The sequence below is a fragment of the Pan troglodytes genome, chromosome 6, assembly GCF_028858775.2.
Source record: "Pan troglodytes isolate AG18354 chromosome 6, NHGRI_mPanTro3-v2.0_pri, whole genome shotgun sequence".
NCBI classification, from domain to species: Eukaryota; Metazoa; Chordata; class Mammalia; order Primates; family Hominidae; genus Pan; species Pan troglodytes.
The window spans coordinates 136,216,673-136,235,483 of record NC_072404.2 but is presented as its reverse complement, the minus strand read 5'-3'; the positions used below and the strand labels follow the sequence as shown (position 1 = coordinate 136,235,483).

Genomic DNA, 18,811 nt, shown 5'->3' with positions numbered 1-18,811 from the left:
AAGAACAAGATCCTTGCCAGCCAGAACTGATGATCTGGCAGTGGAGGGAGCACTGTGACTTATGAGTAGGACAGCCAAGTGGTTTATAAGCCAAAGTCTCTGAGACCTGAAATACAGCAGACAAGGAAACCCCGACACACAGAGGGAGGGAGAAAAGTGAAAAAATAAAGAATAGGAGGTAAAATACTGGAAAACAATGATGAGGAAGACACTGTGGCACACTGCAGAGAATGAAGGCTACGTACGGAAAGAGAGGACAAGTCATTATGGATGGTGTTTCACAAACTAGTACAGAATAGCATTTTTTATAACGCTTTCCATTTTCCAAAGCATTTTCCCATGTATCAAATCTACCTTGATGGCAACTGTAAAAGGGGCTTCTTTTTTTTATCTTTATCAGGCAGATAAGCAAACTGACACAAGGACAGTTAAATGGTTTGCTAAAGGTCACACAATATGTTTCAGAGCTGGTTTTGAACTTAAATCTAACTCCAAATTCAGAGCACTTTTCATCATTCCAGAAAGAAAACCCACTAGGAGAAGAGAGGGTGAGTTGCTTTGCAAACTAGACTGGTACAGACCATCTCATCAAACCATATGCATTGGGAAAGCAAGAAACACGAGGAACACTTGCTGCCACCATCAGGGGAGATACATACCTGTTCCCAGTAATGTTGAAGACAATAGGTGTTTGTGTAGTGACATTGATAGGGATGTACACTTCATACCACAACACAGCTCAGCAGGAACTGTTGTTTAATTCTGGGCTAATTTTGTTTTATTGAAATTAAGATTAGCATCATGCTTTATAGATGCTTCAAATCTAGCTCTTAAACTAAATAGCAGCTGAGTGATTCTCAGTGCAATAATCAGTATGAGAATGACTTTATCAAGGACTCAGATCTCACTACAAAAGAAAATTTAGGGGTAGATGCAGATGGTCTCTTTATCCTGTATTAAGGATGAATTTGACATTTAATGTTTTCCGTGGAATTAGAAGACTAGATGTTTCAGGCTACAGCAATAACAACAAAGAAAAGACAGCTGACCATGAAGCTGCAACATCATTTTAAAAATATTTTATTTGAATCAAATTTTAAATTTAATTTATTCCAAGAAAGTGTTATAATGTTGGTGAAACTTGTCTTTTCAACCTCAAAGTCAAACAAATCAGTGTTCCTGAGTGTTAGTGGAATAAAGAAAAAAAATTATTTTGTATGGGAGAACTGGCATCATGTGAAACCATTGGAAATCTGAAAGATACAGTCATTTTGGAGTATTCCCAGAGTTAAGGGTGTCTAGCTCATAGGAAACTTAGCCCCTCCCCACCAATCATGGGCTACATTTGCAAACTGATTAATGACTTCAGGAGGCAGAAAATGAGAGAATATTCAAGTACGATTTAAAAGGTTATAAAACCGGTCAAGAAATTTACATGGTTATCCTCAAGGCAAAGTCAGGGCATTTCCTGTTTTCTTTATAATCATCATCCATGTCCATGTTTTATTGATAAACATATCTTGCCTTTTCAGGGATGCTTTGGTTTTCATTGTAGCCAGATATCAAATATGAAACAAATTTAGGTTAAGAATCTGAGAGAGCAAAAAATGTCTCATAGTTTAATTTTTCTGTGGAGTCTCACTGTCTCTAAGGGTCTTTTCTTATCAAAGATTAGAAAAGTGATCCAGTATGTAGTTACTGAACATTTGGTCTCTTTGTAACATAAGATGCAAATATAATATTTTTTATGTCTGGAAATCTCTTAAGTAAAGCATTAAAGAAAGGTCGGATAAAAATTGGCTTGAAGTACTATGCTCACGAAATTTCTTCTAATCATACTTTTAAGGCTGAAATCTTTAAAGTAAGGCCTAGAAATAACAATACTTTGAAATGATATCTGAGTATATTAAAGCTGACCATGAATACTATGTATGCCAAAAATAAAAGTAGCTTACAAAATGAGAGCCCCTTAACAAAATACTACTTTATCCTTTGAACCAACACTTATTTTGAAGCTGTGTTATTGTCTGAGAGATTATGCAGTTATATATTCTTTATTTTTTATATGAAAGAAATATGAAGGAAGCAGATTAAAACTAACAGTAATGATTTATATTTTTAAATCATAGGAGGTATGTTATGGTAGTAAAAATCAGCCCCATCTTCTATATCTTATACTCCACTCCCCCTTTAATTAGCAAATATTATGAACAAAGAAACTTTAAGTTTGAATGCTAATGGCTCACAATTCTAATTCAGTCCACTTTTTCCATTTTCTTGCCTTCATTCTACTTCTGCAATCTTTTATTAGATTCATCACACCTTGCTTTTCTACAGGTCATTTTTTCACAAAATTGCCAGAATTATGTTTTTATAATGTACATTAGATCACGCCACCTGCTAATGGATTTGCATTACCCATAGAATAAAATCCAAAATCCTTTCCATGGCTCAGTATGATCTGTTTCTTGGCACATCATAACGTCTACTTGCATACCCTGTACCCCTCCCACTCTTTCTGTGTGCCAGTTACCATTGAGTTTTTAACTAGCTAGCTCACCATGTAAGGCCACATCACACTTGGTATTTCCTCTTCCTGGATTGCTTTTTTCTGAAGTCTTAACAGCATTGCTTCTTTCTTGTCTGTGCTGACTCATTTTAAAGATCACCTTTATCAAAAGACCTTCCCTGATCACCCAGTCCAAGGTAGCTCCCAGTCCTACTCACTATCATACCTTTCTGCTTTGTTTGCATTTATTCTTTTACTTAACAAATACTCGTTGAACACCTATTATGTGATGAGGAATGCAAGAATGTACCTGCCCTTAGTGGAGCTTTCAGTCCAGTGAAGGAGGATATTCGCAAATCGTCACTACCTGGTACTCCCACCCTGACCTCCCACTGTAAATAGAATGGAATATTCATAATTGCAATGAAGTTTTATTCCTGCTAAAATTAGTAGGATGATTTTCAGAGAGCTCATTCTTTCTCATATTTTTGCTGCTTGCCTCTGTAAAATTGCCACCACAACTGGGCAAGGTATGACACAGGAACACAGCTACAGTGATCCAGTCCTCTCAAATTCATTATGCACATTCTTGTGGAAGTCACATTATCTGCTGTTTGTGTTAATTTTCTTGTTTGTAAAATGAGGTAGCCTTATCTGTTTCACAGGATTCTTGAGTGAATTAATTGTGAAAGTACTTGATAAACAGCACTATCCAAAAGTTGCTGTTTTTTTCTAATCATAATAATGGTTTTCAATTCCACCCTCGGCTATGTGGGCTTCAAATCTACACTTTTTTTTTGAGACAGGTTCTCTCTCTGTCCCCGAGGCTGAAGTGCTGTGGCATGATCATTGCTCACTACAGCCTCAATCTCCTGGGCTCAAGTGATCCTCCCACCTCAGCCTCCCAAAGTGTTAGGATTACAAACACATACCACCATGCCTGGCTAATTTTCTTTTCTTCTTCTTTTTTTCTTTTTGTAGATATGGGGTCTCATTATATTTTCCAGGCTGGTCTCGAATTCCTGGACTCAAGTGACCCTCCCACCTCCCAAAACCCAAACGTTGAGATTACAGGCCTGAGCCACCACGCTTAGCCGAATCTACATTTCTGATACTTAGATAAACATTTTTATGTTAATCAAATAAAATTAGATTTTTTATCTTCCCACAGAGCTGTTTACCCCTGACAATTTATCTGCTTTGGTGAAATACATCATTCTCCTCCATTCTAAATTCAATGAATCTAATGCCTTGTCAATTTTCTTTTCCTATGCCTTTTAAAATGATTCTTTTCTGCCTATTTTCAAGGCTACCATCTAAGTTCAGCTGCTCACTTCATGCCTCCTCTTGTGCTGCCTTCTAAGGCATCTTCACCATCCCCCTCAGCCTTCCTTTTTCCAAATCATTGAGAACTTTGCCTTTATTTTATCAGTTCATAATGTCATTCCCCTATTCAGAACCTTTGAAAGATGCTACCTTAATGCCTACATGATGGATTTAAAATTCACTAGTGTATTATTTAAAGTTCACCATAATCTGGCTTCAGTCCATCTTTCACTTTTGATCTCTTCTCATTCCTCTTTCTGACCACCCCACTCCAGCTAGATGGATCTGTTTCCTGTTCCCCGATTCTTTGCTTGACTTTGCAGCTGACTCTGCACACTTGTTCATGGCTTTTATTTGCCTGGTATTCTCTCTTCTCTTCTTTGTTCCAATCCTCTTCACCTTTTGGAACACTGCATATTTCTCTATTTCATAGGAATCTTGAATTTTTATCTCCATTTCTGTTTTTGACACCATATTCAACTTTGTGTTATTTTTTTGCCTGCGCATGCCTTATCAGAATTTTGATATTCTTTTATATATCCCAAGTGCCTTCCCCATAATAGAAACTTACTATAGAAAGTGTCAACAGTAGTTGAGATTTTGTTCTATGTTGTGCTTTTTCCAAGAATGCAAAGGAAACCCCCCAACCCCCATTGCCTAGAAGAATGAGTTAAAATCTGCTCATGGTGCAGAGCATTGAACTTGTTGACTTCACCTCGTCCACTTTGAAAGGAATTAGGTCCCCTTTCTTGGAGAACTTGATTAAAGTTTATCAAACTAGAACATGTAAATTCTTATTTATCCTAATGAAACTAGTGGCATTTATAAAAGATTTTTCTCAGGAGACGGCTAATAAATTAGGGCTCACTGAGATGAATATTAAATGTTATCTGCAGATATTTCTAAATTTGCTGATAATTTCCCCATCTGCTTCTGAGAGGCTTCATGAAAACTTGCCTCTGTTTTCTTGTTCACTAGGTAAACATAATACCAAGTCTGTCTTTGAGGAGACTATTTTATTCTGATACTATAACAGCATACTTTTCTGTTTTTCTACAGTACTTTGGAAGTTTGCTTGTCATTTTCTGTGTAGAACTGGCTTGTGGCGTTTGGACATATGAACAGGAACTTATGGTGAGTTCAAAATAGATATAATCACAATCTAAAACAACAGTTCAGCCTTTTAAATTAGATACTTGTATTAGTTCATTTTCACTCCGCTATGAAAGAACTGCCCAAGACTGGGTAATTTGTAAATTAACTCACAGTTCAGCATGGCTGGGGAGGCCTCAGGAAACTTACAATCATGGCAGAAGGTGAAGAGGAAGCAAGACACCTTCTTCACATGGCGGGAGGAAGGAGAAGTGTTGATCGAAGGGGGAAGAGCCCCTTATAAAACCATCAGATCTCTTGGGAACTCACCCACTATCAAAAGAACAGCATGAGGGAAACCGCCCCATGATTCAATTACCTCCACCTAGTCTGTCCCTTGATATGTGGGGATAGGGGGATTATGACTCAAGATGAGATTTGGGTGGGGACACAAAGCCTAACCATATCAATACTTTAGAGTAATTTAGGTACATGATTATTAATTTGAATGTTTATGCTACATGATAACAGTTAATAATCCCAATACTTCTGAAAACTAGCATTTTCTTTTCTGTGTCTAAAGCACATTTCCAAACCATAATTTGTAAAATTTTATTTGGTATACTCTGTATATGTCTTTAATTCCACAGGCTGCTTAAACATGGGTATCATAGACTAAATATAGTATATGTTCTAAAATAATTTTACCAATTTTGAAGTTAATAATAGAAAAGATTCACATTCACAAATGATTGGTTTGAAAATTCTTGAACACCTACATAAAGTCTTATAAAATGCTGACTGCAATAGTGAACAGATGACTAGGAAGCCTACATCTCCTGTTTGCGACAGGCAGAATCATTTTCCACCTTAAGTAAGAGGTGTATTTGAAGAGTTGCTGTGTGTTTGGCACGATCTAGAAACACTCTCACAGTTCCACACTTGGCTACTTGAAAATAGCTATTCATCATTTTTTTATCTTTTATTTCAGCAGTTGAAATGGTTGGGACAACTTTTATAGCTAGCATAAACGAGCATAACTTTTATCAGTCTTAAGATTTTTACTAGTCATGTTTGGCTTACCACTTGCACTTCACCCTTGCACTCACTGGGTATTATTACTCATTAACATTTGCTTACTTCATTGAGGGAAATTAGTGCATTTACTGCTAGTGATGTGATGTCGAACGCTTTTGCATATCTGTAAATGCTGGTTGTTTTCATGGAGGGAGGCCAGACTTTTTCCCCACAAACTTTGTAGAGTAATTCTGTTTTAGTAAAATGGTTATTTTCCATATGTAGTTCTTGGGCCATCTGCAGTAGGAGCCACCCAGGATGATTCTTAAAAATATGCGTTATTGGGCTCCAGCCCAGATGTGCTCAATCAGAATGGAGGGGAAGGCAGGGAGGAACGGGCAAGGACTGGGCATTTGCATCTGTGACAAGTTCCCTGGTGCATCTTCAACATTTTAAAGTGTAGTAACTCTCCAGAAGAGAGAAAGATTATATTGTCTTTGTTTCAGAGCGAAGAGAGTCATTTGGCAATTGAACAGTAAAATAGAAGTCATTTCTGGTGCTGATGTAGTCTTCAAAGATTCTTTGGTGAATCTACTATTGTGCTTCAAGACTGTTTTGAATACTAAGTAGTAACCACAGACTAGTGGCTACTCTGCACACTCCAGTTTACATGTCAGTGGTGCTTTGGCACACTCACACATATGTATCTCTGTGAAGACACTCATGCTTCCAATGTACAACGGCACTAAGTAAGTAGAGAGAGTTCCTGAAAAGGTGAAAAGTTAGCTCAGATTCTAACTAGTTTAATACAAAGTTAAGAGCTTTTAACAACATGAAATCTCCCATTAATATAGGAATTTGTTTGCTGTCTTTGAAAAACATATTTTCTCCCTGTCTCTGGAAACTTTATTAGGGGAGTGAAAAAGTACTTGACTCCAGGGAATCGGTTTCTGTGGTTTACTGGTCAAGAGATTGTCTCTCTTATTTTTTTCTGTTTTCAAATGATAAATGTGTCTCCTTGACATTTAAGCCATAGAGAGTACATCTTATCATTAGTTCTGGATCCTGTTACGTCAGCTTTTTATTGTGTTCTGTTTGGTAATTAAAAGGGTTTTAGCAATTGGTTTACTTTCTTGTGGATTTTAAACATGGGCATTAGAGTATATATGCCATACCAATATTTGGTAAATCTTCTAAGATACAGCAAGTTCAAAATGAATTAACTTAACATGTTTGAAATGAAATGTTTTGATTTTAAAGTAATTCTAAGAAATATGAGGAAATTGAAATGAATGTATTCTTGTTTAGACACTTTCTTCTATTCTGTTAAGAGGCCATCTGCAAATAGCTCCTGAGTCCTGCAGTGTTAAATAGGTGCCCACTGCCATTCCAGTTGAGGGCACACATCACTGTTTTGCTTTCATAAATCTTTCCCATTACATCACCAGGATGGAGCAAGGGCTGTTTAAAAGTGAAGTGTAAAAGCAGTTCTTTAAAAAAAGTTTGTCAGGTTTTTTATTGCTTTTGCACTAATTGCAGTATGAATGAAAAGTACCATTAAAGTTTATTATCTGCCAAATTTTGCAGAACCCAGCCTTTACATAGAATGGGCTTTGTGCTTTTAGCTGTTCCATGCAAGGAACCAATCAACCTGTGTGTTACTTTATGACCAGACCTCAGTATTTGTGCCAGAACCTCAGTGGTCTCCTCTGTTTTCTTCCACATTTGGTCTCAGATTGATAGTGGTCACAATAAGGAAACAACCTGTATTTATTTTAGAAGGTAAAGTTTAAAAAAATTGATATATTAACTAAATCAAGTAACTTGACATCAGATAATGTGTTTTCTCATTATTTCTGGTTTTTTTTGTACTGCTCATCTTCTATTCATTATTCCTTCTCTAGATAAAATCTGTCAGTGATAGAGTTTCAGATTGTACATTTCTAGATAATTTATTTCACTTCCATTTATTTTATGCCCAAAAGGTTATGAGATAATACTAATTTATGGTGAGTAGCTTGAACTTTGACTAGTTCCCTGAACCTTGTTGAAGGCATATGAACACAAAGTACACCCGTTTAGCCCATTATTTGGGGGAAAAAAAGGTGTGCCCAAGTGTTTGGATGTTTTATTGTGTATTTCCAAGTAATCAAAAAAAAAGTTAACAAAGAAAAAAACGAAGATTTTCTGTGGTCAGGAATTTTGAAACTGCTTCTATCGATATGACTATCTTAAAAAATAAGATTTCATAATAATCCTAATCTCTAGTTCTGTTGGAGCCTTATTTGCTCATGTCTCCCTTTTTTCCTTTTTGGTTCTCTATCTTTGTGTTATTTGTTGAATGTCAAGCTTGCTTTACTAAGCCCAGTCTATATTACTTCATAGATCAGATGGGAATGTCCATCCAGTTTCCCAGAGTTGCCTTAATACTGTGTGTGTAATGAGATTTGCATTTGTATACCTCAATTTCTCATGGCCCTGCAGTAAAATCATAGCTTGATATACTGACCAGATTTCTGGCCAGTAATGACTGTTGTATTGTATTGTATTACAACAATGACTGTGGTACTGTATACCTAAAGCTCTGTCATGATTAAATACTCTGTAATAGACATGGTGCTAGGTGATTGGAGAATAGAAGCACAAAAATGCTTTACTTTAAGAACCGTTCTTTCTTTTTAAATTATTTTTAATTTTTTTATTTCAATAGGTTTTTGGGGAACAGGTGGTATTTGATTACATTAATAAGTTCTTTAGTGGTGATTTCTGAGATTTTCGTGCATCCATCACCTGAGCAGTGTACACTGTACCCAATGTGTAGTCTTTTATCCCTCGTCCCCCTCCCATCCTTCCTCCCGAGTCCCCAAAGTCCATTGTATTATTCTTATGGCTTTGTGTCTTACAGCTTAGCTCCCACATACGAGTGAGAACATATGATGCTTAGTTTTCCATTCCTGAGTTACTTCACTTAGAATATTGGTCTGCAATTCCATCCAGGTTGCTGTGAATGCCATTATTTTTTTCCTTTTTATGGCTGAATAGTATTCCATGGTATATATTTTTTCTTTTCTTTTCTTTCTTTTTTTTTTTTTTGAGACCGAGTCTCGCTCTGTCACCCAGGCTGGAGTGCAGTGGCGTGATCTCGGCTCACTGCAACCTTCGCCCTCCGGGTTCACACCATTCTCCTGCCTCAGCCTCCCAAGTAGCTGGGACTACAGGCACCCGCCACTACACTGGCTAATTTTTTTTTGTATTTTTAGTAGAGACGGGGTTTCACTGTGTTAGCCAGGATGGTCTCGATCTCCTGACCTCGTGATCTGCCCGTCTTGGCCTCCCAAAGTGCTGGGATTACAGGTGTGAGCCACCGTGCCCAGCTGATATATATATTTTCTTTATCCACTCATTGATTGATGGGCTTGGGCTGGTTCCACATTTTTACAATTGCGAAATGTGCTGCTATAAACATGAGTGTGCAAGTATCTTTTTCATATAATGACTTCTTTTCCTCTGGGTAGATAACTAGTAGTGGGATTGCTGGATCAAATGGTAGATCCACTTTTAGTTCTTTAAGGAATCTCCACACTGTTTTCCATAGTGGTTGTGCTAGTTTACATTCCCACCAACAGTGTAAAAGTGGAGAACTGTTCTTTCTAAAATTCTAACATACCTCTTAATTACAACTTTTGAAAAAGTGTTGATAAAATTATCCCAGAGTGAGGCTTGAGTTGAGCCAAATTCTTTCCCTTCTTAATTCTTTCCTCTTTGTTTTAGTACTATTATCTGCAGTTGCTTCAAAGAGCAACAACTTCATAGCATTTTAAAATCAAATGAAGGACATTTCTCTGCAGAGGTTATTTGTTATGTGAAAGTCTTCAGTATGTCTGTGGGATGTACAGTTAATTACTTGTTTGTGATTTCCTTGAGCATTAAAGTGATTTCTCATTTTTTTCCTTAGTACAAAATACCTCTTCATTTATCACAAAAATCTATACATTGAGATTGTCCAATAACTACATTGAATACTCTGAGCTAAATTTAGGCCATGAGCAAATATAAATTTAAAATAGTATTTGTCAATTATAAGACATTCCGAGTATGTGTGTGTACGTGTGTGTGTGTGTGTGTGTGTGAATCTGTGTCTGTGTGTGAGTTACAGCTGTTGATATTTTGCTTTTTATCACCAGGTTCCAGTACAATGGTCAGATATGGTCACTTTGAAAGCCAGGATGACAAATTATGGATTACCTAGATATCGGTGGCTTACTCATGCTTGGAATTTTTTTCAGAGAGAGGTAAGTGCTACAATTTCTGAGGTAGAGAGAGTGAAGTAAGTGGTGCACCTTCAAACCAGATGTTTAAAGCTTTAGCTTTGGTAATTTCCTCTGTGCTGAAAAATTAAGCCTGTGATTCAGTAACCTCTGGTGCAATTATTTCTTGAAAAATATCTTAGGTAACTTCATGGCCTGCTTTTCTTCCCATGTATACCATTTCCCCTTTATTTCACATGGTTCACATATATTTAAGAACATCTGAAAAGCCATTTTGCTAAATTATTGTGAAGTTTTCTTTTTATGAGAGTTAACTTGATAAATATCCAAGTTCCAGACAAATAGATTTTTTCATGACTTTTAGAGCTCTCAATATTTAAAACATAATTTTAGTTTTAAAAAAAATGATTGTTCTCATTTGGGACTTTGAAGTCGGTATATCATTAATGGCATGATCTGTTCAGAAAGACCTTGGTTAAAATCATAGCTGTGCTGCTTGCTATTAAGTGAGCTTCTATAATTTACATAACTCCCTTAAGTCCTGGTTTTCTCACCTTTAAAATAGTGATAATAAAAATACCTCTCTCTTCAGGTTGTTAAGAAGATTAAATGAGGCGATTTCATTTAGCCTATGGTTATTAACAATAACATTACAAAGTATAGGTGCGTTGAGCATTTCTTACCTAACCGCCATGTAGCACTGCACCCAACCATCTTCTCAAGTGGGGACTGTATTCAGATGTTTAAAATTTGGTGACTTGGAGTTAACCATTGATCTTGCTTCAAACCAAGCTCTTCTTCCAAGCAGTTTCCTTGTGATTGAAGTGACATTCCCAGATGGATAAGTATTTCAGTTTCCTTTAATTTATCTTAGTGCTAGGCCGCAAAGCATTTGAGAATTAGTGTCTTACGTGATAGATAGCAAGATCTCTGCTCACTTACTTTGTCCTGGATATGGGCAGAGGTTCAAGTCCAGGACAATCTCCAAATCTGGCTGTGTACAACTGTTGAGATGGTAAAAATTATCATTGTAACACAGATTTCCTGTTTATTTAAGTGCTTCCTAACTTTGTTTATTTATTGTATATTTGTGCTAAAAACAACACAAAGAGAAAATAAGCATTAGGAAATTTATAGTAAGTTATGTCAGCTACTGTCCTGAGTAGATGCTGCCCAGAGCTCGTTATTTTCTGGAATTTGTGATGTAGACAGTGATAATCCAGGTTAAAAAGCAAAGTGAGTTTTTTTCTGATGGAAGCTGCACCTAGATGGACAATGTACAAGTACTGCAAATGATAGCACACTTATTTTTAGATTTGTTACATGGTAAGTTTCCTCCTCCATTATCATAAGACTATTTTATGTAAATGGAGATGGTGAAGACCTCTGAGAACCTGAAGTTTTTAAAATCCCTTATATCCCTTATATTAGTTTGCAATGACTGCTTGCAGATGGCCATCTTCTCCCTGTGTCTTCACTATGTCTTCCATATATATATATATATGGAAGACATATATATATTAAATATATATATATATATTTAAATACCCTCTCCTAATAAGTACATCAGTCATACTGGATTAGGGCCCACCCTAATGACCTTATTTTAACTCAACAATCTCTATAAACTCTATCTCCAAATACAGTCACATTCTAAGGTACTGGGAGTTAGAATTTCAACATATGCATTTGGGTGGGGGACCCAATTCTAGAATAACCTGTATTGCAGAAATCAACTTTATCGGGTGCCAGTCTCCTTTGCTCCTCATTCAATGCAATTCTATGCACATACCTCAACTTAGCGGACTCTCACTTAAGCCCCAGTGACGTTTGTTTAATACATTTTTAGAATACTAACTTTAAAAAATGTGTTTATTTATTTATTTTAACACAGTAGTTGGAGCATAGGCTTTGGAATAGACTGTGCCACACTCTGGCCTGTAACTTTAGCAAGCTACTTGACTGTCAAAGGCCTCAGTTTACTCATATGTAAAATGGATGGTATTTTCTAGAGCTTGACACATTAGCAAGAGTAGTACTGTCTCACAATATGATATTAAAGTAGACAGGAAAATGACAAGGAGATGTAGACCACAGTAATATGTTGATATGATGTTGGGCTTACTTAAAGGAGTTTTCAGAAAAAGTTTCAGAATAAATTCATTATCTTCTGTTGAAGAAGGACAATTATATACAAATGCTTTCTAAAATAAAAGTAAGTTCAGCACTGAGCATCGTATACTTATAATGAGAAAGAACATTATATACTTATATTTGAGAAAGTCATTTATGTAGAATATCTTATTTCCTGACAAAGCCATATAAATAGGCTGTTCCTTGCTGGATGGAGTTAGAGAGTTCCAAGAACTGTTCTGTCATCAACACAGAAAGGACTCATGTCATTAGCAAAGGAGACAAATGGATTTTCTTTGAGTGCAAGAATTTAAAAAGATGGACTTGGAAAGTTAACCTTTCCTTGTTTATGATTTTTATGAAGTGAAGTCTTTATACTACATATATTATTTAAGGATATTTAATGTCTTATGTAAAATATGTGACGTCAAATTATTGACTAAATTTGTGATGTTTATAGTATACTCATGACTTTGAGAGCAAGTTTAAAAAGGAAAAACATATATTAAGTATTTTTTAAGTTTCTCAAAATTTCAGTATTACCCATAGCTTTCAGTAATTCGTCATTTATAATACTCTTAAGATGATTTTTTTTTCTGTTTAAAAATCAGACATTTAGGCCAGTGTAACAATGCAAAATACTTTGTGGTATTTTCATTGTTTCCTTTTGCATGAGAAGTTCGGAATTCTTCAAAATTAATTTTAGTTAAATTTTGAAATGGTGGGGGATTGTGATATTTTATGATGTAATGTCAAACCTGGACATAGATTGATCTGTTGGACTGCATAATTTGCATAGCCAGTCACTCTTGGCAAAGTTCTCAGTGACTGCCCATAGTCCTTGTTTCTGGCTAGAGGGGAAAGAGCAACCTCCTTCTCCACTCAAGGACAGAAAATTATTCATCATAGTTAATTGTTCTGAATCTAATCTATAGAGGTCCTTAAGCAGTGTTTCCAAACCTTGATCAGAGAAAGTTTTTGCTAATCTTTGGAGAAATAAGATAAAAAAGTAAAAATGTCAGTATAGTTTTTCTTAAATCCAATTTTATTCAAGCTAAAGGCACACACACCATTTCTTCTGAGATTATGGTAATAGAATATGAACATTTATTTCAAGAATCTTACTCAGTCGAATAAACATCAGTTGGCCAGACCTATGTTTATTTCTTAAAGTTTTTGGATATTTTACTAGCCGAGGAATCGATGTCTGCTAACTTTTTGTGATGTGGGCTTTGGTCAACACCTGTTTTTACAAAGATTACAGAAACTTTTAATATAATATTTGAATATGTTGGGCAATAGAAAAATTTGATTAACTGGCCTTTGGTGGTTAGAGGTTTAATGATTAAAGTGTCACCTACTTGGGTTTGTTAGTGTGTATGTTCAATCTGTTGCTATGTATAGTCACTTGTAGATGAGCTTACAGTTAGGGAGTGAGTCTCAGTCATGCCTGATTTGTTTTTATGTGTTATGGGCATTATTACTCAGAATACTTCCATTATGCAATCGTTAGCCATGGTGTTCATTTACTACATTTCTATCATCAACATAGACTGTACATATATCATTAGGTGATGACAGATATAGCTCTGGGTACAAAAATTTTAAAAAACTGATGTTTAATCTCCTATAAGTTAAGAAAATATTTTTGTGGTTTCTGAGGCTGACTAGTGATTTTTTTTTGCAGTTTAAGTGCTGTGGAGTGGTATATTTCACTGACTGGTTGGAAATGACAGAGATGGACTGGCCCCCAGATTCCTGCTGTGTTAGAGAATTCCCAGGATGTTCCAAACAAGCCCACCAGGAAGATCTCAGTGACCTTTATCAAGAGGTGAGGCCATATATGGTTAATTTATTATGGATAAATGTTTTCTTAGGAATAACTTTAAAGAGTCAACAATATGCCAATGAAATTTTCCTTCTCTGTCTAAATGTAAAAGGCCTTAAAATTTTTCTCTAATATGGGGAGAAGCAGAAGAAAGCTAAAAAACAATATAAAAATCTAAACATTAATCACATTTTAATAAAGGGAATTGAGAAAGACCAGGTTTTGTAATTAATTGGATTTTGAACTGTTTTGTTTTGAATCAAGTTCCTACTGCTTGGGGATCCTTTGAAACAGACACAGGCAGAGTATGTAGTTAACACTGGATGTGCAAGAAGCAGAGGGTTTGGAGTTCCTGGACAGAATACGTATTTTAAGAGCCTCCACATAGACCACCAACACATAGAAGGGGAAAAAAAAGAACCTCTCCAAAGAAAATGCTACCATGCTACTCTCCAGCTCCCCCTGCTGGCTAATGATTAGTGATGTCAGTTTTAGTTCACTGATTAAGTTTTATGCTCAGTGGCGGTAAAGTCAATCCTCATGTGGCCAGGAAATTTACATACTTGTGTTTTCTGGGAGAATTGATCAGAATAATCAATTACTGCATTTTAGCAGAAGTTTTCCTATTCATTCATTTTTACTGATTATTTTCAGACTTTGTTAGCAGTAAAATTCTATTTTCAGATTAAAATCTAAGACTGCACTGTCCTCTACAGTAGCCAAATAGCTACATGTGGCCATTTGAATTAAAATTAATTAAAATTAAAATGTCTGTTCCTCTGTTGCACTAGCTACATCTCAAGTGCTCAACTGCCACTTGTGACTAGTGGCCCCTGTCCTGGACAATGCAGATATAAGACATTTCTATCATCACAGAAAGTTTTGTTAGGCAGTCTTTATCTAGAATGGAAATGCAAAATGTGAATCAGATAGAAAGGAAACTGCTTAGGCTAAGGGGTTGGGATCATTCCCCACATACACCTCTAGTCAAGTACCTGGTATCACAAGGCACTGCTCACACTATTCATAATATAACTCATGTATACATAGTAGGGCTATAAAGAATGAAAATTTAAAACAAAACACAACAGGATTTATAACACCTGCATTTTGATATATTTCAAGGTGGTTATCTTAGGAGGTTATACTTTTTATTCCTAAGAATACTACCATTCAAAACATCTTTTAGACTCTCTGCCAAAGGCAGTTGTTGAGATGGGCAGTCAATTTATATTGTAAATTAATTAATTTGGATGTTGTAATTAATTAAAAGAATGCTGTACTACCTATACAAGTGATCCATTATATTCATAGATATGAGTAACTCTGGGCTGTTACTCATATCTCAGAAGACAAGAATATGTCACCATTTAAGGATATCCAAAATAAAGTGCTTTGGGCCCTGAAGGCATGCCCCAAAGGAGAGTGCCAAGTATTTTTTAGGAGTTTAAAAATTGTTATAATTTCCTAGAGCTGCCATAACAAAGTCCCACAAACTGAGTGGCTCTGACAACGTAAATTTATTGTCACAGTGTTCTGGAGGCTAACTCCAAGATTAAGGTGTCAGCAGGGTTGATTCCTTCTGAGGGCCATGAGGAGAAATCTATTTCATGCTTCTCCCCTAGCTTCTGGTGGTGTGCTGACAATTTTCCTGGTTCCTCGTCTTTTAGAAACATCACCCTGATCTGTTTCATCTTCACGTGGTGTTTTCCTTGTCTGTGTGTCTCCAAATTTTCCCATTTTATAAGAACAACAGTCATATTGGACAAGGGGCCCACTGTCCTCCGGTCGGACCTCATCTTAGTCACATCTGCAACAATCCTATGTTCCAATAAGATCACATTCTGAGGTACTAAGCTCTTTAACATACGAATTTTGGGAGGACATAATCCAACCAATCACAAGAATTATTCAAACAGTTGAATAATTCAGGCTTTTTATTTTAAAAGATGATCAGAATACTTTTTGTCATGCTCACACTGCTGAGAAGCATTATGTTTGGATGTTATTGTTTTATACATACTTTGTTTAGAAACATTTGGCTTTGAATGAAAAGGAATATACAAAATATAGTTTATTGAACAGAAAGTTGTTGTAGGTTAGTGTCTGTAGGTTCTTCAGTGATTATGACACTGAACCTAGTTCTTTTGTTTTGGGTGAAAGCTGAATATTGGCTAGTGTCTGTAGTAGGAATCATCAACTAATAAATGCAGCAAACTCCTGCTTATTCCATAAAATGGAAAACAGTACTAATATTTCTGAGGTAGTATTACATATAAACATATTATGGATATTCAAATATACTATAACTTACTATTAGACATTAAAAGAACAGATGGCTACAGTATAGCTAGAAGTATAGATGTGTAAATTGAAACCTACCAAATTTCCTAGTGTGAATTGTCCATTTGTTAGTTTTTACTGGTAGCGAGTCAATATGGACAATTATTGGGCCACAACATTATGGTATAATTTGTATCTGCTTTAGTGATTAATACTGATGATATGATTATAACTACTATTGATCACGAGATCAACTTACCGGATCTTCCCATAAAGTCTGAATATGGACTAATTCTCTTCAGTTTTGCTTTATTTAGCTGAAGACTGTTCCACATTAAACATTTAATATAATTTTATTGTTGTAAAACTGCAATTCATCCTCACTGCTTTTCTTAGATTGTTTTCACTAATAATACTACTTTATAAAGGGATGCTTTACTTTTAGGATATCTATAATTGCTTGCTCCATGAATTTTGAAATTGAAACAAGCCATACTATTGTGCATGTGCAAGTTGATAGCCCAGATTATTTTGAAATTTGTTCATATTTTTATCTGAAGAATTTTAATAGCAAGCTGGCATTGTCAGCCATGAGATGTTCTTTAGACACAGACTTCCAGCTAAGATGGGGGCTTATTATATCAGAGTAACCTGCTTTTGCATTTTACAACTTATAACATATGCTGATATTGGTAATTATACAGTATGCAATTATATGCATAGTTGATTTACAAAAGAGGATCATTTAGTAGTTTTATGGCATAAGTACAATTAAATCCATAATTAAAAATAAGACATAATTCTACTTTGCCCTGGAGAACATATGTTTCCTAATTACGGTGTGTCCAGAGATCATTCAGTAGGAAGATGAGGGTTCCAAAAGGAGAAATAAGTGAGGAACAGCTGGAGGTATTTGGGATGTTTATTCAGAAGTTGAGAGCACTGAAGGGAGATAGTTGAGATGTGTTCAAATATTTCAAAGTTCATAATTCAGAACAGGAACTAGACTTACATATTGTTGCTCCAAGGGCCAGAAGTTACAGGAAGGAAATTTTGAATCAATAGAAGGAAGACCTTGCTCATCAAAATCCATCCAATTGTGAGACAGATTATCTTGTAAAATAATGAGTGTCTCATCACTAAAAATATTGAAGTCAAGGTCAGATAACCATGTCATTGGTAGTGTAGAATGGGTTTTTAAATTAAGAATGAATCCAGACTAGATGAACCGCAAGGTCTCTCTTATCTTTCATATTCTGTAAGCTCAGAGATAAAAACTGGCTTTTTTCCTGCAATCATTCTTCAGTAGTCTGAAGTCAAGGAAATAAATCATTCTCAACCATCTGGTAGCCCGCATGGTCCCTGACCCAATAATATTTTATGACGCATTTGGAAACCTGTGAAAAATGACAGCAGAAATATAGCGACAATTGCACATTTAGAAACATTCAGGAGCCTTGTTAGGTTTGGCACACGGCTCTTCAAATATCCATAATAAGCTACAAACTTGTATTAAAGTATAGGTTTAAAAATCTATAATGAAAATACCTCTGACCCTCAGTTTGGATCTATCACATTCACTCATTCAAAATGATGATACGATAACCAACATTCATTCAGAATATTTTGTGATTGCCTACTGGGTTCCATTTGCTCTTCTAAATGCTAGGGATATAGTAGAGAGTGTTGCAGACAAAAATCTCTTCTCCTATGTAATTTATATTCTAGTTACGGATACATACGTTTAACAAGAAAAAAAACAGCAATAGAAAATAATTTCAGGTGGTGGTAAGCACTTTGAAGACTCTGAACAGGGTAATGTGCTGGAGCTTTGTTGGTGAGGGAGTTACTTAAGATAGATTGTTAGGAATAGGCCCTCTTAGGAGGTGATATGTGAACTGAGACCAGTTGACAAAAAGTAAGCACCCATGCTGGGGAACAGTGTTTTGGGCCGAGGAAACTGCAAGTATAAAGGCCCACCCTTGGGTGGTCTGGGCCCGTGATTACTGACAGCCCACTCCCCTGTTCTTTGGAATCACCTGTGTAACCACATTCTAAATGCGAGGTGTAAGACTTGGCCTTGGCAAAATATCAGACTCAGAGTTTAAGTTGGCAAAGCACAAGCCTATGGTATCTCTTGTCTTCTCTCACCTGCTGAGTTTTTCATCATATCAGTTACTGAAGTGCAGTGTCTTGACTTGACCTGGAGAAGAGAAGCATAAATAAAAGACATAAAAGACAGCAGTTAGAAAATAAGTCTTTATAGAGCAGGGACACTCAACCTCTTGCCCATGGACCAGGGCTCTTCTTGGATGGACTTCAAGGAAAAAATGATACTGCAAAAATTGTTTTCAA

At 36.0% G+C, this 18,811-nt stretch overlaps 1 protein-coding gene across 9 annotated transcripts in view; it reads left to right on the top strand.

Moving 5' to 3' along the window:
* TSPAN12 (tetraspanin 12) overlaps nucleotides 1–18,811 on the top strand; it is a 71,160-nt gene that overhangs the window by 37,653 nt on the left and 14,696 nt on the right. For 6 of the 9 annotated variants that reach the window (XM_063815547.1, XM_063815546.1, XM_063815545.1 and 3 more), the window contains 3 exons: nucleotides 4,895–4,969; nucleotides 10,129–10,236; nucleotides 14,033–14,176. In XM_063815547.1, the coding sequence (XP_063671617.1) occupies nucleotides 4,895–4,969; nucleotides 10,129–10,236; nucleotides 14,033–14,176 (327 nt within the window). The remainder of the gene's footprint in view (nucleotides 1–4,894; nucleotides 4,970–10,128; nucleotides 10,237–14,032; nucleotides 14,177–18,811) is intronic. The other 3 variants (XM_016958075.3, XM_063815549.1, XM_063815550.1) reach the window with 1 other exon arrangement.